Source organism: Petaurus breviceps, unplaced genomic scaffold (assembly GCF_028583685.1).
Source record: "Petaurus breviceps papuanus isolate PSGF00001 unplaced genomic scaffold, PetGlider_PUasm1.0 175, whole genome shotgun sequence".
Taxonomy (NCBI): Eukaryota; Metazoa; Chordata; class Mammalia; order Diprotodontia; family Petauridae; genus Petaurus; species Petaurus breviceps.
The window spans coordinates 8,411,550-8,436,486 of NW_027185764.1; the positions used below are offsets into that span (position 1 = coordinate 8,411,550).

At 38.7% G+C, this 24,937-nt stretch overlaps 2 protein-coding genes across 3 annotated transcripts in view; one reads left to right on the plus strand and one right to left on the minus strand.

Annotated features, from left to right (window-relative positions):
- Positions 1-24,937, minus strand: part of ARPC1A (actin related protein 2/3 complex subunit 1A) — a 341,638-nt gene that overhangs the window by 284,061 nt on the left and 32,640 nt on the right. The gene's annotated exons all lie outside the window — the stretch shown is intronic.
- SMURF1 (SMAD specific E3 ubiquitin protein ligase 1) overlaps positions 1-24,937 on the plus strand; it is a 110,358-nt gene that overhangs the window by 53,914 nt on the left and 31,507 nt on the right. For both annotated transcript variants that reach the window (XM_069084739.1, XM_069084741.1), the window contains exons 2-8: positions 15,893-15,931; positions 18,529-18,637; positions 20,279-20,412; positions 20,570-20,635; positions 22,046-22,121; positions 22,783-23,021; positions 23,852-23,936. In XM_069084739.1, the coding sequence (XP_068940840.1) occupies positions 15,893-15,931; positions 18,529-18,637; positions 20,279-20,412; positions 20,570-20,635; positions 22,046-22,121; positions 22,783-23,021; positions 23,852-23,936 (748 nt within the window). The remainder of the gene's footprint in view (positions 1-15,892; positions 15,932-18,528; positions 18,638-20,278; positions 20,413-20,569; positions 20,636-22,045; positions 22,122-22,782; positions 23,022-23,851; positions 23,937-24,937) is intronic.

Below are 24,937 nucleotides of genomic sequence, written 5' to 3' on the forward strand. Positions count from 1 at the left end.
GTTTTTTTTTTTTTTTTTTTTTTTTTTTTTTTTTTTGCTTTTTGGAGGGCAATTGGGATTAAGTGACTTGCCCAAGATCACACGGCTAGGGTGTTTGTGTGTGTGTGTTTGTGTGTGTGTGTGTGTACGTGTCTGAGATCATATTTGAACTCGGGTCCTCCTGACTCCAGGGCCGCTGCTTTATTCACTGCACCACCTAGCGGCCCTCGAAGTGTCTTGTTCTTTTTATTATTATTATTATTTTTTTTTTTAAGCAATCAGGGTTAAGTAACTTGCTCAAGGTTACACGGCCAGGTGTTTCTGGGTGGGTGCTAAGTGTCTGAGCCCGGGATTCGATCTCCAGGTCTTCTCAACACTGGAGCTGGTGCTCTTACTTGCTGTGCTACCTGGCCTCCCTGAAGTGCCTGGAGGGTCACAAGCAAAACCACAAGGGGAATGAAGGATGTCTGGCCCAGGCCCCAATTTGGAATCTCCATTGGTGATACCACAGGAGCTCTGATCAGAGAATGGGACAAGCCTGCAGAGAGATGTTCAAGTTGAGAAGGCAACTAAAACATGGTGTCAAAAGGTTTTTGAGCAGGGAGTGACATGATGAAAGTTTTGTTTAAATAATAGGAACTTGTCAGTGATGTGCAGAATAGGTTGAAATAAGAGAGATCAGAAGCTGGGAAATCAGTTTGGAAGCAGTTTCAAATACTTTGAGTTTATTATGAAATTATATGTTTTTGTTAAAATAGCTTTAAAATTCCCTGTTTTTTTATCTGGGACACGTTAATCAGTGGTCCGTGCAATAATGCAACAAAACACACAGTTGACTTTGTTTTGTTCTTTGTGTTTTCCCAACCCTTTGGTAGTTATAACTTCTTTCTTTATTAAGTCTAGCTTAATTTTTATCTTAGGCTAATTTAACTGGTGGTGGAGTTTCCAAATAGTTCATGTGGTTTGACTTACAATAGTGTCTTTTTGAAATTGCCCCAGAGAAATGGAACCTCTTTCTTACTGAGACAATGTTTGTACTTTGTTTCAGTCCTTAATGCTGACTGACTCTTTTTGTTCCAGTCTAAAAAGAAAAAATTCAACATAGTGTAAAATGCTAATAACTTAGTCCTCTTCAATAGGATTCTTTCTGATATTTTGTACTTAGAGACTTTGTGGAAGTAGTTGTGATATATTTGCAAAGAGTATTTTAATCACCTCTAAATCCCAAATATCTCTTCAGTGGTACAAATTTAAAATATTTTTTTAAAAATCTGACCTTAGATTTTTAATCATGAAATGTTTTCTTTGCGCTTCTGACATGACACTAATGCTGCTATAAAAAATGTGAACTATCTAAAGACAAGGTGAGGCAGTTTGGGGTGAACTGGCTTTACTGGCTTGGACTAGGTTCAGACCTTCACTGCCTCATCTTGGGGGGGGGGGAGTAGACAAAATGATCTTCAAGGTCACTTCCAGTCCTAAATCTATGATCCTAGGTCCCTTCCAATTCTAAGTCTTTGATCCTTTGATGCTAATAATTATTGAAGTTGGGGGTAGTGGTGGGTGGGACAAGAGACTATTTGACTTTGTGTTCATAATCTATCAACTCTCTTAAGCCTAGGGTACAAAATTGCCTTTTATTGTCACTTTCTGGTATTAACAGTTTAAAAAAGAATGAAACCCTTAAACCACAAAGTATCAGGTAACAAAATACAGGAAAAATGACTAGAATTGATACCTCTGGGCCCTGTACTAACAGTTTAATTTCCTTTGATTTCTGAATAAAAGGGATGTTTTATTCCAGCCTCTGCACAGTCTTAAGAGCTTTATATTTTTATATGCTTAGTGCCTTTGGCAACTTACATTTTCTATGGACCCATTTTTTTTCTCTCACCTAGAACATAAATAACCACCAGTGTGGAGTAATACCATTTCAGAACCTTCATGAGTTGCCCAGCGGTGGAAATCCTAAGTGGGATATTTAATGACCTGCACAGAGGATAGAAAGAAGCAGCAGAATTGATCTCAGTGACTGCACTAAGAAATGAGTTAGGGGTGCTTGCTTCAGGCATTAAAATATCCTTCTCAAAAACCACTAAACCATTTGGATGTGATGTGGTTTTTCAAAAATAAAACAACCTGCCAAGTTCATTGTTAGCTGCTTTATTTTGGAGACTTTAACACAACAAAACATTGCTTTGTCCTTTCTGCCCAGTTGTCTTTTTTTTTTGTATTAGTATTTTATTTTTCCCAAGTTACATGTAAAATTTTTTATCATTTGTTTTTAGAACTTTTGAGTTCTAAATTCTCTCCCTTCCTCCCTCTCTCATTGAGAAGGCAAGTAGTTCACTAAAGGTCATACATGTGTAGTCATCCAAAACATATCTGTAAGAGTCGTGTTGTGAAGGAAAACAGATAAAAAAATCTCAAGAAAAATAAAGTTTAAAAAAAAGTATGCTTCAATCTGTATTCAAACACCATCAGTTCTTTCTCTGGGGATGGATAGCATTTTTCATTGTAACTCCTTCAGAGCTGTCTTGCATCATTGTATTGCTGAGAATAGCTAAGTTATTCACAACTGATCATCTTACAATAAATATTACTGTTACTTTCTACAAAATGCATTTCACTTTGCATCAGGCCATGTAAGTCTTTCCAGGTTTTTCTGAGAGCATCGTGCTCATCATTTCTTATAGTACAGTAGTATTCCATCCTAATCACACACCACAATTTGTTTAGCCATTCCCCAGTGGGCGGGCATCCCATCAATTTCTAATTTTTACCCCCAGAAAAGAGCTGCTATAAATTTTTTTTTTTTTTACAAATAGGTCTCTTTTCTTTTTGGTTTTTTATCTCTTTTGGGATACAGACCTAGTAGTGGTATCACTAGGTCAAAGGGTATGCCTGGTTTTTATAGTGTTTTGGACATAGTTCAAAATTGCTCTACAGAGTGGTTGAATCAGTTCACGACTTTACCAACAGTACAGTAATGTCTCATTTTTCCCATGTCCCCTCCAACATTTGTCATCTTAACTTTTCTGTCCTATTAGACAATCTAATAGGTATGAAATAGTACCTCAGAATGTTTTAATTTGCTTTTCTCCAATCAGTAGTGAGTTAGAATATTTTTTCATATGTCTGCCCAGTTGTCTTGATGAAATAGTATGACAAAATGAAGAGTTGAATTTTGCTGCATTAAATTAGGTCCTTATCTTGATCTCACTTGCTTGGTAACCTTAGACCAGTCTTATTTAACTTCTTTGTTTTTGTTTTTTCTTTCTGTCAAGTTTTAAACTGGTGGGATTTTTTATTTTTTAATCACACAACCATTTGAGAGAATCCAACACCTAAGACTTTCATTTTAAGCTATTAATAGTGCATGATATTTAGTTTACTTTCTTCCAAACCCACTCCAATCAATATTCAATTCTGAAGTGAATCTGCTATATAATAGGACAGAACAGCTAGAAAGCAAAGACAAGTCTTCCAAGCTATGCGGTATGGACATGCTAGCACGATTTTATCATGCATTTTGGCTAAAAATTGTAGAGACCATATGGTTGTTCTGGAAACAAACAGCTCCCAGGGGTTTGGGGAAACTGGAGTCACAAACTCTTTATTAGTTGCTATTGGAAAGTCACCATGAGCTTGTCAGGAAATGAGCTTTTGGAGACCTAGAAACTGAGAGTTGTTTGAGAAGACAGTGTCCTTGGAGTTAAACAGTGTCATTCATAATGCTACTATGTGGATGATGGGGAAAAAGAAAGGGTGATATATAAAAGAAAAACACAAGCCAGTTACACATGGGGGGGGGGCCCCCAGCAGCAAATAACTAATCTAGTAAATAATAATTGTAAAGAATTTGAGTTGAAAAGTGCTCAGAAGTGAAAACCCCTTCAAAAAATGTAATTCTCCATACAAAACGTTAGGAAGAAAAATGTTTCTGTTGATAAAACTGTATCAGAAATGCATTATTGATAGCTCCATTCTTTTTAAAATATGGGATTAAAAATATTCCATTTAGTTTATTAAAGACTCACAAACTGTTGATAGAGATTGTCCTGAAGAAACACTTTAAGGTGTTACAGTTTAGAGGTGTTCTACAAATACTTGTACTATACATCAGCCCAAGAATATTACATTTCAGTGAGCCCACCATTTAGCAGGTTTGGTGCAGTGGCAGAAATGAGAGGGGGAAAAAACATTTTCCAGCTAAATATGCCTCTGTTATGTTTCCTCAGAATCTAAGTGACTATCAATCCAATTCCTAACCCATATGGTATAGTATATGGTATTGTATACCTGACTTTATAGGGCTTCTTTCAGCTACAGAGTCCAAATGCCTCCAGAGTTTACAGCCTCTGGCCAGAAGTCCCATTTCATCTACCATTGCTGTGCCAACCTCCAGGGTAGAACAGCAGTCATATAAGAATGTGTAACAAGACTACTCACTAATTCTCAAGCCGAAGGAATAGAATATTCTCCTTTTTGAAACCATTAGAGAAGATTTTTCTATTTTGTATTTTTCTGTTTCCAAACAAATTCCAACGTGAATATGCCTATACCTCATTATGCACTTTGCATAAATGAACATACTCTAAAGAATGCCATTTGCAATGTTTTCTCCTCTCTGACTACTTATCCTCAGTCTTCTTTGTTTTTTTTATTTACCCATGGGTTGTCCACCAACCCCAGGTGGCTCCCAAGGCTATGTTTTGGGCCATCTTCTCTTTTTTCCCTTCTATACTAGTAGCTTATTTCCTGGTTTTATAACTTCCCTTCATGGGTTCAACTATCAGTTCTATGTAGATAATTTTCAGACCTACATATCCTTCCCTAATCTCTTTCCTGAACTTCTTTTCTGTGTCACCAACTACCCTTTGAACTCTTGGAATTAGATATTCTGTAGGCCTCACAAACTCAAAATGTCCAAAAGAAAATTCATTGTTTTCTGCTCCAAATCCTCTCCTCATCCCAACTTTCCTGTTAACTAATGAGAGCAACTTTATCCTTTCAGTCATTCAGGTTCACAGCCTCTGTGTCTTCCTCTTTTCCTCATTCTCACTAACTCCGAATATCCAGTCTGTTGCCAAACGTATTTCCTCCCTCTCCGTGTACACAGTCACCACCCTACTACAGGTCCTCATCTCTGGCCTGGGCTTTCTCCTCCTCTCCATGTACACAGTCACCACCCTACCACAGGTCCTCATCTCTGGCCTGGGCTTTTTCCTCTTCTCCATGTACACAGTCACCACCCTACTACAGGTTCTCATCTCTGGCCTGGACTACTGAAAAAGCTTTTCTACTTGCTCTCCCTGCCTCAGGTCTCTTCCCACTCCAACCCATCCCTCATTCAGCTGCCAAAGTAGTTTTCCAAAGGGTAGGTAGCACTGCGTTGCCACTTCCACTCATTGAATTCTAGTAGCTCCCTCATTGCCTCCAGGGGGAAAAAAAATCCTTTGGTATTTAAAGTTCTTCACAACCAGTCTCTTTCTATCTTTGCACGCTTATACTTTATTCTCCTCCATATACTCTACAGTCTGGTTATGCTTACCTGCTTGTGTTTCTTGCAGATACCCCCCCTCCCCTTCTCTCTGGGCCTCTCATGCCTGGAATATCCTTCCTCCTCGTCTCTGCCTTCTGGTTTCCTGGCCCCGTCCTGTCACACCCCTCCCCCCCTTCTCTTCTACTTGTATAGACCTACTATTTATTTCTATGTTGCTATATACCTACTGTGTATCTATGCAATAATTTATATGTTGTTTCCCCCATTAGAAGGTGAGATCCTTTAGAGCAGGGACGGTGTTTTTGCCATACTTTGATTATATCCCTAATGTTCATTTAGCACAGGGTCTCCTACATAGAAAAAATTACATAATTATTTATTGATATAATTATTCTAATATAATTATCATTTCAATGTAATTGATTTTCTTTGTTATTCTTTGTATTTTATTTTATGCACTTAAAAAACATACTGAGAATTGAGTCCATGATGCAAAGAACCTCTGGTCTATATGCTGCCAATCATATAACTCCATAGATCATTCAGGCAGGAGAGGCCAGAGGAGGGGAACCTCTAGTCTAACCTTCTTTACTTTTTTTTTTTTAAAGCAATTGGGGTTAAGTAACTTGCTCAAGGTTACACGGCCAGGTGTTTCTGGGTGGGTACTAAGTGTCTGAGGCCGGATTCGATCCCAGGTCATCCCGACAGTGGGGCCTGTGCTCTTACTCACTGTGCTACCTGGCCACCCCTATCCTTCTTTACTTTACCCATGAGGAAGTCTGCTTCCAGAGAGAGGGGCATTGTAGTTGTTTAGAGATGGAATAGCACAATCATCTACAAATGCAGAGAAGTGTTTTTATGATTATTTCTTTATTGGTTAGTTCACCAAAGGTTAATTTGGCTCCCCAAATAAATAGAATGCTAATGGGGCTTTTCAAATGTATTTTATTAATTTGAGAGGCAGGTGATGTGTAGGATATGGCATTCACATTCCTAGGAAACAGAAAGACCTGAGTTCAAGACCTTCTTCTGACGCATTTTGGACATGTGACTGGGTAGATCCATTCACCTCTCTGTGGTCTAAGACCAGGGGTGTCACCCTCAAATAGAAAAGAGGGCACTGACCCATAATGAAGGAATAATGTTATCTATATATTTTTTGTATTTTCCTTTATTTTCTTAAATGCTTCCCAGTTACATTGGCCTACTTCAGGCTGCTCAGGTATTGGGCACCTCTGTTCTTCAGACTAAAACTATAAATTACACAGAAGGTACTGACCGGCTTTGGTAGAGGGATTCCCTCATGTAGGAGTTCCCTGTGCCAATGATTTCCTATCCTGTGGTGCTTACGCCATCGCAATAAAGAGACCACAAGATTTAGGGCCGTTTAGTTTCTTGGTGTCCTAGGCAACTAAAACTATGCATTACAAGTAAATGAGGGTGAATCAGTGGGAGGAGCTCTACACTGGAAGTTTATCCACAGAGATCCTGTCCTTTAAAAAAAATGTCCAAGACTCCTCCCTGCAAAGAGAAAGTAGCTTTGCCTTTTTGTTGTTGTTGTCAGAAATGCATTTCTGCCCTAGGTATATGTGTGAAATCCAAATCCAGTGACTTTTGCTCAGTTCTTATTCTTAACCTCTTAGCAGCCTTTGATACTGTTGATCACTCTGTCCTCTTTAAGGCAGGCTTTCTGGGCCACCACTCTGTCCTGGTTTTTCTCCTGCCTATTCACTGCTCTTTCTCTGTCTCCTTTGTTCGGTCCTTATCCAGATCACACCCTCTTACCTGTTTAGGTTCTGTCCTGGGCCCTCTTCTCTTCCCCCTCCATACTGCTTGGTGCTCATCATTACCATCGCTGTGCCAAGGATTCTCAAATCTGCCTTGCATCCACCCCCCACTGATGTCTAATCTCACATCTCCAACTACCTTTCATATGTCTTGAATTGGATGTCCAGTAGACATTCTAAACTGAACATGTCTAAAATGGCACTCATTCTCTTTACCTTTAAATCACCACCGTCTCCTCCCCACCCCACAATACCTTCCCTATTACCATAGAGAGCATCTTCCCAGTCCCTCAGGCTTGCAACCTAGGAGTCATCCTTGATTCCATATTATGTCTTACCTCCCCAGCACCCCCCCCCATACAAAATGTGTCAGGGCCTGTCGGTTTCAGCTTTGCAACGTCTCTCAAGTAGACTCCCTTCTCTGACACTGCCACCATTCTAGTGCCGGTTCTTATCATCTCATGACAATAGCTTGCTAGTGGATCTGCTCATCTCAAGTCTCTCCCCACTCCAATTCCCTCTCCATTCAGCCACCAAAGTGATTTTTGCAGAGTGCAGATCTGACCATGTCACTCCATTCCTACCACTCCTGTCTCCCCTCTCCCCACATGCAGAAGCATGCCCTGCTCTCAAGGTGGCTCCCTATCACCTCCAAGATCAAATACAAAATGCTCTGTCTGACATTCAAAGCCCTTCATAACCCAGCTCCCTCTTACCTTTCCATTCTTCTTATACCTTACTCTCTTTTTGTTGTTATACTTGTTCAGTCATGTCTGACTCTCTGTGACTTTATGGATGATATATCCATAGGGTTTTCTTGGTAGAGATCTTGCTCCCCAGCATCGACACTGGGTACTCTGAACAAGACACTATCTCTCTACTCTGGACATTTCTCTGGCTGTGTACCCCATACCTGCAGGTTCTCCCTCCTCAACTCTGCCTACTGATTTCCCTGACTTCCTTTAACTACATTTTTACAGGAAGCCTTCCCAACCCTTTATTTCCTATTTTTCCTGTTTATAGCTTATTTGTTTATATTTATGTGCCTCTTGTTTCCTCCATTAGATTATAAACTCACTGAAGACAAGGACTCTCTTTGCCTTTATCCCTAGGGCTTAGCAAAGTGTCTAGCAAAATAGTAGATACTTGATGAATGTTTATTGATTGATTGTAAAAGCACTGGCAGCAAAATAATTTTTGTTTCATTGAATTTAGTAAGCATATGATAGAATGGAATCTCAGGCATAGTTTACGTCTTTTGATTTGTCTTTTTCTTTCTTTTTTTTTGTCTTTTTGGCAGTTGGAGGTAAGTGACTTACCCAAGGTCACACAGCTAGTAAGTGTGTCACGTGTCTGAGGCTGGATTTGAACTCAGGTCCTCCTAACTCCACTGTACTACCTAGCTGCCCCTCTGATTTCTCTTGAGATTAACTCAGACTGTGTGTGTGTGTGTGGTCTGATTGTTTTAAGTTACTAGGAAGTATCATTCTCCTCACTGATGTAATAAAAAAAATTTGAGTGTTTCATGAATTCCGCAGCTTTTACATTGGTAGATGAATGACTGGCACAGCAAGCCAGAATCTAGTATAGTATGAGTATAACAAACTTAAGACATAAAACCTTTGTTCTGAGTTGTTTGCCATTTATTCCCTTTGGCAAATTAAGGGAAATTTTTTGTGCAGTTTTTGGACTTGGTAAGAACTTTCTGATAGGTAATTGTCTTCATTTTTAGAATGAATGGAAATTTTGTTTAGGCATTTCGATTTATTGGGGGGATTCAACCTGCGTTTTTCTCATCTGTACCCTTGTAGACTCATAAGATTAGTTGGAGTAGTATACTCTAGGTTCCATTCAAGCTCTAACTTGTCTGTAGTGAGTATTGAGCATCAGCACTTCTCTGCTAGGAAACTATGAAACAGAAATAACGATACCTTTTATATATACTTTGCAGAGTTGTTGACTTATGTAAGGTTAGAGTGCTATGCAAATACCACTTATGATAATAATGGAAAATGCAGAAGAAGCATGCCCTGCTCTCAAGGAGCTTCCACAATTACCATCCATAAACAGTTTGAAAACAAGTAGTAAATTATGTGTTATTTCTTGTGGATACAGTTGTTCAGAAAAAGAGAAAAACATGAATGTGGGTTAAACTAATCAGAAACCTTACTTAAATTCACGCTGAAGGATAGGTTTTTAGGTAGGTAAAGGGTGGGTGGGAGAACATTTCAGATCATAGGATCTTGGCTCATAAGTTAGACTTAATATTGGTGGAGGAGCCCTGTAGGCTATCTGGCTGTCCCCTAACTTTTCAGATGAAGAAACTCAACCCCAGGGTGGGTTAAGTGACTTGCCTGAGATCCTGCAGCAAGTAAGTGACAAAGTCAAGGTCTGAATTAATGTTGTCTTAACTCAAAAGACAGTGAGTGTACTTTCCACTGGACCTCACTGCCTCTGGGACTAATATGAGCAAGATATGAAGAAAGAGTGAGCATGGGATATGTGGGATCAGTGAGTAGATTGGAGTGAAGAGGCACCTGTTCAGGAGTGTTGAGAAACTAGATATAACATTAGGCCAAATTATAGAGGACATTATACACCAGGTGGATGTTTGAACTCAATGCTGTGAACATTATAGGAAGCCATGAAGAGCAGAGTGACACGCAGAAAGCAGTAGTTGAGGGAGATTTAATCTGGCAGTAGTGTACAGAGTTGATTGGAGGAAAGGATGAAGCTGAGTCACAGAGACCTATTTAAGAGACTGTTGGAGTTGTCCAAGTCGGAAGTGATGGGAGATTAAGACTGACCAGAGGAATAAACAAACAAGGACAAATCCAAGAGATAAATTGCAAACCAAAAAGTACATATAAATAGAAATTGTTCATGGTGAGGAAATGAAAACATTGGGGGGGGGGGGGATTGGGTATAAGTAAAAGGGAAACCAAAGATCAATATTGGGAGTGTTTCCTGAGACAAAAGTACTCTAAAAATACAGCAGGGCACCAAGCATGTAAGACCACAAGTGGCATTTTTGTAACCCCTGGGTCTGGTTGAGGGAGCAGCTGGTAAAGGCTTGTCTTACTAATCAGATGTGTCTTTTACTTATAAATCACCTTCCGTGTACCTCACATAGTCAGCAGACATCAGTTTATTCAATCTCACCACATGGCTGCCATTAGGAAATTGTGGGATTGTGATTAGGAGCCTATGGGGCTATAGCACTAAAGTGATTCACCCAAGGTCACATAGCAATGCAGAATTGGGCTGAGGTAGCAATAAGCGTTCTCCTTTCTTGTAGTTCAGCTTGACGTCAACAGTCTCTCATTATTCTCTATGAGAATCATTGGTGAGTTTTTCTTAAGTTTTTTTTAGGTCTGCATGTGCATGAACTTTATGCTGTTTAATTTACCTTGCTAATTATTCTGCCATATCTTACTTTGGTTTCATCATCTTACCAACCAGCAAGGATGAAGATAATTTTTATTTCTTTGTTATAAAGATGTTTTTAAACAGGAGGTTATATATTTTAAACTAAGGCAGATTCAATATGACCCTAATTAATCTTTGCACATAAGCAGATCGTAAGATTGCAGTCAGATAACAGTGTGTCCTCCTCCCTTTTATGATGTAATCAAATTCTACTGTAATGAGCCTTAAATTGAGTAGGACATGTGAAAGATTGCTTCCTTTTAAATATGAGAAAACTTTCATTTATTTGAAGACTGTGATCAGAATTATCTTCAAATTATAGATTTTAGAGCTGGAAGGATACCTTAAGATTCCATCCTGTCTTACCCTGTTGCCCCCATGGAGAAAATGAGGCCCAGAAAGTCCAAGTAACTTGCCCTCAGGCAGTAGCAGAGCTAGAAGCCCAGGCCCCCATCCCTTTATTCCTATTCTAGTGCCCTTTTATTTTATGCCCTCTTCACAGTATGGCATTGTATTTCTAAAACCTAGAAATTACCCCAAAAAAATCTCTTCTAGAACTTAATAAGGTTAGCACTTCTTTCAGGAGAATTTGTAGGTTAAAAATACATGTAGTTCTAATTTTACAGAAGCTTTTTACGACTTTTGCAAAAAACGTCACCAACCCATACCAGACTTCCTGGTATCATGGCCATTTTAGGCATCTGACAAGAAGGAAAGAAACATGGTAGCCTAAATTAATACAGTGTTAATGGCTCAGGTTACAGTTTCACTTTTTATTAAAAGTAATTCATAGCATGACTTCTTTTGAAAAGACTGGTTTCTTCTTTTTGTTTCGTTTTTTAAGTTGTGGGCTTGAGGTTCCATGTTGCTTAGCTTAAGTACAATATCAAATTATAGTTTTGGGAAAAAAATGAAAATCTTCTAACTTGAAGTTAAATAATAGAATAAATGTTGGTAACATGACTTGAAATTCCAAAAAAAAATTCTAAATGGTGATTAAATTTTTTTATATGTAATTGAATAAATTTTGACTTTAATATTTTATATTAGAGTATTTCTTCTCTGACTTTTTGGTCTCAGGACCCCTTTTCCCTCTTAAAAATTATTGTACACCCCCAGCTTTTGTATAAATGTGTTACCGCTATTGATGATGATTATAAATTAAAATATTGGATAATATTAACATATTATATTATATAAACATTTATAACATAAATAATATTAACATGTTAGAAATTAAAACACCCTCATATTATAAAAATAGTTTTGACCTCACAAACCCCCTTCCACAGTTTCTGCAACCTTCAGGAGACCCTGATCTGCACTTTGAGAATGACTGCATTAGAGGGTAAAGCTCAGAGGAAGAGTGAAAGGAAGTCTGAAAGAAAGCAAATGACATCCATGTCTATGGCAGTTGTGAAGATCTGTGAGACACAGATCAAGGGTGAGATTAGAGTCAGAGAATCTGCTTCCTCTAGAGAGGTTTCTCTCAGAGTAGCACAATAGAATTTAACAATATAACCTTTAAATTAGAAAATGTTATTCTGTCCATTTGTTCAGTGAGTAGTAAAAGGCTCTCCTGTGCTGGGCATTGGCAATACAAATATAAGGAAGCAGTCCCTATTCTCAAGCATCTTATATTCTATTGAGTGGGAAGTAAAATGCTTATAGACTCTGTGTGTATACACATTATTATAGATTATGTTAAACATTTATCACATATAAATATTATGTAAATTAGTATATGCAACGTGTAGAGGGGAAGACTTTAGAAGGAATTGGAAAAGTTCTCATGTAGAAGATAGAGCTTGAGCTGATCTCTGAAGGAAAGTGAGAATTCTGAAAGACAGAAGAGGAAGTGAGGGATCAGAAAGGCATAATATAGAATGTTGGGTATGAGGAACCAGGGAGTTGGCCTATTGGGATGGATCATAGCATGTGTGATGGTGGTTAACATGTAATAAGCCTAAAAAGGTAGGCTAAAGATAATTGTATTGGGCCTTAAATGCCTAGTGGAAGAACTTGAGGAAATAGAAATCCACTGGAGCTAAAGCAAACAAATGATGTGGTCAGACTTGTGCCTTAGTAGTATCAGTTAGGTCAGATTATAAGGAACTTGAAAAAAAAATAGCTAAAGCTAGAGTCCTTTTACAAACACTTATGTTTTATAAGAGGGGTGTGGGTGGGTGTGGGTATATGTGGGTAAGAACGAGAGAAAGAGACTTCATACTGATGCTCCAAGAAAGAGACTTTATACACTTTATACTGATGCTCCAACCATGGCAGTCTCTGTTGATGAGGTGGCCCTTTTGCTTACCAAATCCAGCCCTTCTGCCCTTGATTGCATCCTATTCTAACATCCCCAGCAGATTGCCCCCGTCATCATCGGAATTCTTTCTCTAATTTTCCAGTTTCCCTTACTTCTTCCCTACTGACTACAAACAGACCTATTTTTCTTCCATCCTTTAAGAACATAATCAAACCTCACTAAATTCTACCCTGCCACCAGTTATTGCCCTCTGTCTTTCTTCCCTCCTTTTAGCTAAACTCTTTGGAAAAAATTGTCTAACTGGTGCCTTTGTTTCTTCTCCTCTCAGTCTTAACAAACCATCTGCAGCTCTGCCTTACAGCCTAATCATTCAACTGAAACTTTTCTCTCCAAAGTTATTGCTTAGGAGTTAGGGGTTTTTTTTGTTTGTTTTATTTTTCACTTGTAAGTTGGATTTTTTTGTTTTTTGAGATTCCATTCAATATTCATTTATTAGGCACTGTGCTTGGGGACATAAAGAATGGCAAAAATTGTTCTACTCTCAAGGACTTTACATTCTAAAGAGAGAAACAATTTAAAATAAATTGGCATATACAAGATACTGCACACATGATGTGGAACTTCACAATGTGGGAAAGATTGTAGCAGTTGAAGACCAGGAGATGAGATGTAGTTTACAATTCTAGAAGGTCCTTCAGGACGGGGTGCTGTGGACCTTCTAGGAAGTATCACCTCTCGATTGACTATTACAGTAGATTCCTAATTGGCCTTCCTGCTTCAAGTTTAGCCCTTCCTCTCATCTTTTCCCCATGCACCTGCCAAAGTGGTCTTCCTTCTTAATAACTATCCTGACATAAAACTCTCCTACTCAGTGAACTTCAGTCTCTCCCTGACATCCCTAGGATCAAATATAAACTCTTTTTTTTTTAAAAGCAATTGGGGTTAAGTAACTTGCTCAAGGTTACACGGCCAGGTGTTTCTGGGTGGGTGCTAAGTGTCTGAGCCCGGATTCGATCCCCAGGTCATTCCGACACTGGCGCCAGTGCTCTTACTCGCTGTGCTACCTGGCCGCCCCCAAATATAAACTCTTGTTTGGCATTTAAAGCTCCTTACAGCCTTATCACTGACCTTTCCAGCCTCCTTTTACATTACTCCTCCTTGTGAACTCTGTTATACTAAACTGTCCTCTAGCTCATATGTGACAATCCATCAACCACTTCCATGTCTTTTCATTGGTGAGAAACCATTCTCAGCTCACCTCTGCCTCTTAAAAACCTCCCAGATTCACATTAAGCACTTATTCCTACAGCAAGCATGTCCTGATCTCGCTAACTGCTAGTGCCCTCCTTCTCTAACCTGCCTTGAATTACTTTTCACATATATACTTAAAAAGTATATGTTATTATTACATCTGGTGCTCCTCATGTAAACTCTTTAACTGCATGGGCTATTGTATTCTTTTTTTTTTTTGGAGGGCAGTTGGGGATAAGTGACTTGCCCAGGGTCACGCAGCTAGTAAGTGTGTCAAATGTCTGAGGGCAGATTTGAACTCAGGTCCTCCTGACTCCAGAGCCAGTGCTCTATTCACTGCGCCACCTAGCCACCCCTGCTGTTGTATTCTTATGTTTGTTTCCCTATCACCCAACGCAGTGTCTGACATGTAGGAGACACTCAGTACATACTTGGTTATAGACTCAGAATTTTACAATTGGAGCAGGTCATTTAGGACAACTCTCTCATTTATTAATAAAAAAACTGAGACCTAGAGAAGCTTACATGATTTGCTTTAGGTCATGCAGCAATTCATGGCAGAAGCACGATTCAAAGGAACCCTAGTTTTTTGGGGTTTTGAGCCTTCAATTTTGTGAGCTATTGACATGCATATATTGCTTCTCTTTCCTTTTTTTTTGGACAGGGGAAGGCAAGGCAATTGGGGTTAAGTGACTTGCCCAAGGTCACACAGCTAGTAAGTGTCTCAAGTATCTGAGGCTGGATTTGAACTCAGGTTCTCCTGACTCCAGGGCTGGTGCTCTGTTCACTGGGGCCACCTAGCTGCCCCCACTCCTCTTTTCTTGCTTCCCAAGGCAGAGGCCTTGACATTCAGATCTAATTGATCACATTTATTGAAGTAACTAGAAAGTGTCAAGCACTGCACTGCACATTAGTTGTGTGAGGGAGAGAGTGTCATTGGGAGTCATGAGATCCAGTGAGTACAGTGTTCTCCAGGGGTCTGGTGCTGAATGACTGACTGGCAGGTTGGATGAGTTTGCCATCTTGAATGATAAATCAGAGGAAGAAACCATTTTAATCAGAAGGTGATCTAATAGGCATATATAAATTTCTGCTTCAAGAAGTGTAACAGTTGGAGGCAGCTAGGTGGCATAGTAGATAGAGCGGTCGCACTTACTAGCTATATGACCCTGGACAAGTCACTTAACCCCAAAAGTATAACAATTGTTACTTTTTTATAGAAGCATTGAAGCTTGGATTTCAAAGGTTACCTTATTAATCACAGTGCCAGAAATGCATAAAGAACTCCTATTTCCTTTTTTTCTGTTAGCTTAGATATAAAAGTAAATGCAGCCAGGAATAATTTAAGCTTTTCAAAAAAATAAAAATAAAGATACCACATAGGGACAGGGTGGTTTTATATTTGTTAATAAAGCTGTTTGTAGATTTCTAAAACATCACTTGAAAATTGAGCTAATGTTCCATTATCTTGAATAGTCGATTTCAGAGGTCAAGAAAAAAACAAATTTTGAATTCTTCATTGTATTGCTTAATATGATATCATATTTGCAAGGCAAATAATAGGGGAAATTGAGTTTCTGTTGATTTTTTTTCCTCCTACAGAAAGTAGAACAGAAGTCTTAGTGAAATCTGTTTCACAAGTGCTAACCCTTTTTTTGTTGTTCTTTTCAGTACTTTGTGCCAAGAACCTTGCAAAGAAAGACTTCTTCAGTAAGTAAACACCTGTTACTACTGACCTACAAAATTTTTAACACATACATGTTTATGAACTTTTAAATCTTTTAAGTAAACACCTAAATCAAGTCATTGGGTATGTTCTCCTTAATATTGTCCTCTATTGGGTGAACTAACATAACCTGGCCTAGACAAGGACTCATGACTTCATTCTCATGGGATCACAGATCAGAGACTATTAAGCTTAGAGGAAAAAAAAACCAACCTCCTCTCTTATCGCCCCAGAACTGAGAACTTTGGCACAGCCTGGTTAGGGCATTGGGTGTGGAACCAGGAAGAGTTGGATTCAAATCCTACTTCAAACACTAACTGTATAAATACTATACTGTGACCCTGGGCACGGGGAAGGGAAGAAACATTGGCATGGTGCCTGCTCTGTGCTAGGAACTGTGCTGAGTGCTTTGTGCAAGCATTTTCTCATTTTGTCTTCACAACAACACTGGGAGGTAAGTGCCCTTATTACCCCAATTTTAGAGTTGAGGAAATTGAGACCAGCATTGATTAAGTGACATACTGTGGGTCGCACAGTTAGTACATGTCTAAGGATGGATTTGACCTTGTGTTCCTAACTCCAGGCCCAGTTTTCTGTGCACTGTGGTGCCACCTAGTTGCTTCACTAAGACACAACCTCTCTGTATCTCAGTATCTTCATCTTTAAATGAAGGAGATTGAACTTGATGGCCTTCTGAGGTTACTTCCAGCTCTAAATCTGGATCCTATTCATCTGTAAAGCTTGCTATTTAGAGGGATCTCACTGTGTCTTTTTTATGAAGTAGAAAATTATTTTACAAAGTAAATAGTTACCCGTCTTTGTCATTAAGTTTATATTTCCATATATACTAAAGCTTCATTAATTCATACTCCGTTGTTTAGGAACTTAATTGGACAGGGCCTACACTGAAGCTAATTTTGTTGTAGCAGGCACTTTCTTCACAGATAGGACCACCTAATAATGTGAACAAGATTCCCTGATGACGTTTAAAGTCAGTACTCCAACCTGAGCTTTAGGAAAATCACTTTGGTGACTGAATAGAAGCTAGATTGAGAGGGGAGAGGCTTGAGGCAATCAGACCCACCAGCAGGCTAATTGCAGTAATCCAGGTGTGAAGTGAGGGCCTGCATTGGAGTGGTGGTAATGTCTGAGGAGAGAAGGAGGCTCAAGAAATATTGCAAAGGTGAGATTATCGGGTCTTGGTAACAGCTTGAATATGGGGGTGAGAGATAGTGAGGTGTCAGCGATGACTCCTAGGTTGTGAACTTGAGAGACTAGGAAGATGGTGCTGCCCTCTACAGTAATAGGGGAAGGTATAAGGGGGAAAGATAATGAATTCCATTTTTAACATGTTTAATTTAAAATGTCTACTGGAATCTAGTTCAGGATATCTGAAAAATAAATCCATGGGAGCTGATGAAATCACCAAGTGAACACATATAGGAGGAGAAGAGGGCCTGGGACAGAACCCTGAAGGACAACTATAGTCCGAGGGTGTGATATGGATAAGGACCCAGCAGAGGAGTGATCAGATAGGTAGGAGAACCCAGAAAGTGTGGTATCTAGAAGACCTAGAGAATACCAAGGCACTGATGATGTCAGAGGCTGCAGAAAGGTCAAGGAGAACGAGGATTCAGAAAGTCCACTAGATTTGACCATTAAGAAAGCAGCACAACTTTGCAAAAGAGCATTTTCATGGAATGATAAGATGAGAAAGTAGATTATAAAAGGTTAAAAAGAGAGTGCAGGGAGAGAGAGTGGAAGCGCCTGCTGTAAATGCCTTTATGAGGAGTTTAGCCAGGAAGGGCAGAAAAGATATAAGGTAATAATTAGCATGGATTTATTATTGAATATTCCAAATTAACTTTCATGCTGAAGAGAGATTAGACTTGTTTTGTTTGGTTCCAAAGGGCAAATGTGTAGAACTTAAAGGGAATTAGATTTCAACAAAATGTAAAGGGAAACTTATATTTTACACATGACAGATAGGTGTAAAAGAGGAATGAAATGCCTTATCAGGGAGTGAGTACCTCCTCACTGGAGATCTTCTAGCTTAAACTTGGGGAGAAATTATGGGCAGGAACTGGTGGGAGTAGAGGGGCATTGTGGGCGTGGGTGTTTTGAGGGAGAAATGTTGGACTTTGTGATCTTCAAGGTCCCAAAGGTCCCATGATCATGAAACTTTATTCCTATAACATTGCCCTTTATTCCCTATAACATTGCTCCATGGCATGTTTTTAAGACTCTAGTTTACAGTGATTTACTTTCAGGTGCCCAAGAGTTTATAGCATAAATATAAATCTACTTAAAATTCTTAGTTAGGAATTAACTTAGATCAGTTAGGTCTCTTTCTTCTTAGAATTTCAATACATGATGTTGTTTGGGGGAGGAACCCCTCTTCTTCAGAACCCCAAATGAAAATAACTTATTTTACAGTTTCTTCTTTCTCAACTATCATTTGTAAGTATACAATCTTTTTTTCCTGGACTAGGTGATCTTTAGGATACCTTCTAGCTCTAGCATTGTGTATTTGGTAATGGATGTATTTAAATACAGATGTTATCTTTTTTTTCTTGTCTAGGACTTCCTGACCCCTTTGCAAAAATAGTGGTTGATGGGTCTGGTCAGTGCCATTCAACTGACACTGTGAAAAACACGTTGGATCCTAAGTGGAATCAGCATTATGATCTGTAAGTTAACTGTTCTTTTATATTGTTAGGAAGGCAAAAGGAGATGTCCTTAAAGAAAAACAAAAACCCTAGGGGATGAACCAGCCTTTTTTCCATTTATTAGTAACAAAATTGGTGGCTGAATTACAAAGCCTTGGAGGGAGCAAGGGGGAACAGTACAGACCTAGGATTTCCTTAGGACACAGAGTGGCTCCTACAGACACGCTTTCCACCAAAGCCTTTCCGCAGTTTATCTGTAACGCCTTCTTCTAGAAGTCTGGAGCACAGAGAGGTTAAGGGACTTCCCCGTGGTTGCACAGTGTGTATATGTTAGAGGGGTGCTTGAACCCAAGTCTCCTAGAATTGAAAGCCAGGCTTCTGTCCTCTGTACTACACTGCTTCTCAAACCAGCTGTGTACATTTTAAAATGTACACCTAAGTTCCAGAATCCCTGTTTACGAAGCTGTCATCACTTGTAGCCTTTTGACTGCCATGGTGGGACAGAAGACTCTATGGTCCACCCAGACCTGGGTCTGAATCTTGCCTCTGTATCCTGGCTCTGTTACTGACCATGTGACCCTTGACAGATCATTTAGATTCCTTATCTTTAAAGTGAGGGGGTTAGACTAGATGATCCAACAAACTATTTATCACAAAAAACCTACCCCTCCAAGCCTCCCTCTTCCTGTTGATAGTGCCACTGTCCTTCAGATCACCCAGGCTCAGACCCTCAGTGATCCTTATTCTCCAGACATGAGGATTCTGCTGTGCGATGCTTTCTCATATCTGTTCCCAACTTCCTCCCCACTGACAGCACTGCCACCTTAGGTCAGGTATTCCTCATCTCTTGCCTTAACCCACAGCATCATGGATTCCTCCTGTCTTCTTTATCCCAGTAAGCTTCCCAATAATTAATCCTTACAATGGCACTAATTACTTAAAAACCTTCATTGACTATTGTTTTTAGGATAAAATGCAAATTCTTTAATCTGACTTTTAAGGTCCTCCACAATCTAAGACCCCAAACTACCTTTCAAGTCTTATTTCACTTTATTTCTCTTTATACACCTGCTTAGCAGCCAGGTGACCCAATAACAATTTTCTGATCTTGTCCTGTTCTTTACTTCATGCATTTTTTTGCTCCTTGAATTCATTCCCTCTGCTTGTCTGCCTACTGATCCTTATTCAATCCCTACCTTAGATCTCCCCTCATCCACTAGGCCTTCCCTTACATCTCCCATCACATTTTTTTATTGACACTTCATATTTCTCCTTTTCTTTTTTCATGTCCTCTTTTGCAACATACTTACTTATATGTGTGTTTTATTCCTTTATAGATTACAAATTCCTTGAGGGTAGCAATTGTCTTTCATTCTTGTATCCTCAGCACATCATGTAGAATTTCTTGAACATAGGAACTATTTAAATCAATATCCATTGAATTGAATTATTTGTATTTAGATATACCATTGACCAAATGTCCCAAAAAACCTCACAGTTTATAAGGCCACTGTTAAGTCTGCTAACATTCAATATATCTTGAACTCTGATTGTATATAAAACCCACTATTCTAAAGAATCTTTTGCATTGTTTTAATGAAATGGCATAATGTAGAGCCAGAACTTAAATTGAGTTTTCCATGTATTGTACAATTTTTTCAGATATGTTGGAAAAACTGATTCGATAACCATTAGTGTGTGGAACCACAAGAAAATCCACAAGAAACAGGGAGCTGGCTTCCTGGGGTGTGTGCGACTCCTCTCCAATGCCATCAGCAGATTAAAAGATACTGGATGTAAGAACCAAGGGCTTATTTTCTGCCTTTTTAATTCTTTTAATGCAATTTACAGAAAGCTTAAACAGGCGTTATTTATCTGAATATCAAAAACAAATTTTCTTCTTTACTGGACACAATATTGCCTTGGGTTAAGTTTTGAATTATTTCTTTACAGACCAGCGTTTGGATCTATGCAAACTAAACCCCACGGATACTGATGCAGTTCGTGGCCAAATAGTGGGTAAGTGTTTTCTCATCTCTGTAAAATCATAGCTCGATATATAGTCCACTCTTCATATCTGAAAAAGCCATGTCATCATTGACAAGTATTGTAAGAACCTTTCCTACAAAATCACAAACACTTTAAAGGACAAAATAGGCACTAGGGCTATACTAGCATTAGTTGTCATTTCAGAGTTTTTACTATTTTCATCCTTTTCTTTTTTTCCTTGTACTATTGTTTCAAGATGATTATAAAATGACACTTGTGCTAAAAGACCTTTTAGATTACCACAAGTGCAGGTTTCATACTTATTTGCCTGGGCATTTAATTTTTCAGTATTTTATGTAATTATAGATTACAATAGTGATGCCTCTTATGAAGAATTGGGGAAATTATCCTTTTCTCCAGAAGGTCTATCATGTTGCATGAATGACAAAGAATATTTTAATGAATTCAGTATTAATATAAACTATAACAACTGGAAGTTTTAATTACCAAAAAAAAAGTTCACAGACCTTTGGCAAACCATACATAACGTGTGTGTGTGTTAATTCATTTTAAGTTACTTCCTTGCTCCGACCTCAGACACAACACACACACACACACACACACACACACACACACACAAACTAGCCTTGTGACCTTGGGCAAGTCACTTAACTCCATTTGTCCTTCCAAAAAAGCAAAAAAAAATTATTTCCTTGATAAATAGTTAGTGCCACTGTTAATCAGGGTACCAAGGGAGATATAACAATGCCCATACCCACTTTACTTAGGCTAAATTCTTTGGAATGGAAATCGATGACCGTCACCACAGGTAACCTAAAATAAAAAAAATCTGTGTAAGTCAAACATTATGACTCTGTGCACTGGAGAGAACACAGTGATAGATTGGGTCATGGTGTGTAAGTTAGGAAAACTCCTTTAAATAAAAAAGTTACCCACATGCTTGCAATGTACACATTCATGTTTGTTTCTTCTTGGTTTCTTTTTGGTGTCCAGAAAAAGGTGCAACAGGAGGGAGAAGGAGCCTGAGGTTTTGTCAGTTCCCTTGATGGTCACATCTAGTGGTAGTGAATATCCGAAGTTTTGTTTTCCTACATTTTGGCCTTTGTTTCCGGTGCCATCTGTGTATCTCTTTAACCAAAGTGAATCTTTAAAAACTTGAGAACTTGGAAAGAAATTGAGGATCTAGCATTTTGGAAATAAAGTTCCTCTTTCTGACCTGAACTAGCAGTTGTCACAAGGGATATTCTTTTACAGTGGTGCTGTCTTCTGGTAGGAGAAATTGCTTCCTACTTGGGGTTATAGGAATATAGTTGCTTTATTGCTAATACTTGTTAAGTTAGAAATACACTGTGGATCGCAAGTTACCATAGGATGAGATAACAATGGATTTTAATGCATGATTTCCTTTGCTTTTTTTAGTCAGTTTACAGACACGAGACAGAATAGGCACTGGGGGCTCTGTTGTGGACTGCAGAGGACTCTTAGAAAATGAAGGGTATGTATGAATGAAGAGATCACTTCTGGGCTCCTTGCTTCTGCTTTCTCCCGAAATGAGTGACAAATGACTTCATATGTACGCCACTTCACTCTGATGAATTCTTAGGAAACATTACAGTACAAAAGACTAATTATAATTCTTGCTCATAAGAGAAAATAGTCTACCAAATATAAATTTGCCTATAAAATTAGCAAGAAAAGTAAGGATTTATGTTTTAAAAGTACTTAAAATTAGAGCTCCATTGTATGCATCCTAGACAATAAATTACATGGAAAAAAATATAACAGTAGTTTTTTGGATTTTAATTGAGGAAAAAAGGACTCCCATTTCTTGTACTGAAGTGAGCCATACGAGTGAGCCTCCTTCACAGAGCAAGCATGGTTTTTCAGTCGCTGATGTCCCTTATAGAAGAACTTTTGGCGACCTAGATGACATTTCTAATATAAGTTCCTTTAACCTTGAATTTTTGAAGTATACTGTCTTTTCTGTTTAATGATTCATAGTGAATGTTGTCAAATAAAATAATTGCAATCCTATATTTGACAAAATAAAATAAATAGTGATTGTATATGTGATGAAACTAGTTTAATTTTTAACATTCCAGATTTGTTAACCTGGAAATTTTGACCTCTTTTACATGTGACTTTTCCTGTTTCAGAACGGTATATGAAGACTCAGGTCCTGGAAGGCCACTTAGCTGCTTTATGGAGGAACCAGCCCCATATACAGACAGTACTGGTGCTGCAGGTGGAGGAAATTGCAGATTTGTGGAGTCTCCAAGTCAGGATCAAAGACTTCAGGCACAGAGACTTCGAAATCCTGAGGTTCGAGGGCATATCCAGACCCCTCAGAACCGACCACATGGCCACCAATCCCCTGACCTACCCGAAGGCTATGGTAAATTTACCTATAATGTTAACCAAAGTGTTTCAGGTTGCTTAGGGAAAAAAAAAAATCTGTGTCTATGCTCATGATATATATGCTTGCCCTTATAGTAGTTTTGTTAGGGTAAAAGCAGACACCTTAGGAGTAAAAACAAACTTGAAGAGTTACAGGTGCTATCTGCATAAATAGGAAGAAAAGCAAATGCCTGTTCAAAGGTGCCAGTAAATCTTCCTGTGACTTGTCAACATTTACTTCTGCCCTTGAGGTTAAATTGTGGGAATGCCGGGAAGAAGAAATAGTCAGTAGAGTTTAGAATAGCAAGTAAAAGCGACCCATGAGGCAGTGAGAGAAGATCTGTCATGTTCCATAATTCCAGCGTAGAAAGGATGGCATCAGGGTGTAAATGAAGAGAGATGACCATTAATAGAAGACTACAGAATCAAATATCTTCATTCAGTGGAGAAAGATTGTAATTTAGCTGGGGTAGTAGAAGTTAAATTAACAGTCATCTGAGATAAAGAAAGGAAAGCTAAGGTCAGCATTACCCAAGTACTAATAAAGGAGTGAGGTTGAGGAATGTAGCTAATATAAGGAGGTAGATGTGCACCATACCTGAGCAAGCCACATACAAATCTTAGAGTAAATTGTGGTCAGGAGCTAGCCGCCATTGTTTTCAGATTGGATTCTCCTGTGGGATGTGTAAATTAGCAGCACTGTTTACAATAAAGATATTCAGACACTTAACAGAAGGATTGGTGGGATTGTTTGAAATTTTTCCTAGATACACATTTTAAGTAATTGTAGTTGCTTTTTAATCCTGTTTTTTTTAATCCTTTGTGCAGAACAAAGAACGACAGTCCAAGGACAGGTTTACTTTTTGCACACACAGACTGGCGTGAGCACATGGCATGACCCTAGAATACCAAGGTATGTCTCCAGAGCTACGTGTGATCAGAGCTGTTTTCCGAGCTGATGATTGCTTGGATCCCCAAGTATGGCTGATGCAGCCCATTAGGTTTGAAACTCTAAACTTTGAAGCAGCAGCAGCAGAATGACTCCTCTTATTTCAGCAGTCTTACATTTCCTTAGTGACTTTCATACAGGAACAGCCCTGCTGCTCTCTTCCGGACTTTCAGCATATTATAACTGACAGCTGCTGAAACATAAGTGAATCATTTAAAAACTGATCAGCATATCAGATATCTTAACAGGAGACCTCCTTTCTTGCCCTAGATTAAATCAGATGCACTCTGTAAAATCAGTCTTATTTAGAACTCAGATACAACCAAAGTCTTATTTAAAACCAAAGTAGCTTCATCTTTGAATCAGTTCCACTCTCTCTGTCTTCTGTCTTATTCTCTTCCCAGAAGTTGTGAACTCTAATCTGAAGAAATTCACTCTCCCCTCCCCCCCCAAAAAAAGAAAAAAAAATTCAAATTTGCCAAAATCTTCCTTTACTTTTTGCCCTTGACCTTTGGGGTATGTGGGCATCTACTTAGGTAAAATTAGTTTTGCTATAAAGTTCCCTTCTGTTATGAACAGGGAGTTTTCAGATGAAGAAATCAAAGCTATTATAATGAATAGGAGAAAATGCTCTAAATAACTATTAATTATAGAAATGCAAATTGAGGTATCACCTCACACTACTCCCAGCTCTGTATCTGAAAGATCATAAAAAAAAGAAAAGGATCTATATGTACAAAAATATTTATATCCTCTCTTTTTCTTGTGGCAAAGAATTAGAAATTGAGGGGATGCCCATCAATTGGGGAATGGCTGAACAAGTTATGATATATGAATATAATGGAATGCTGTTGTGTTATAAGAAATGATGAGCAGGCAGATTTCAGAAAAACCTGGAAATACTTACATGGACTGATGCAAAGTGAAGTGAGCAGAACCAAGAGAACATTTACACAGTAACAGCA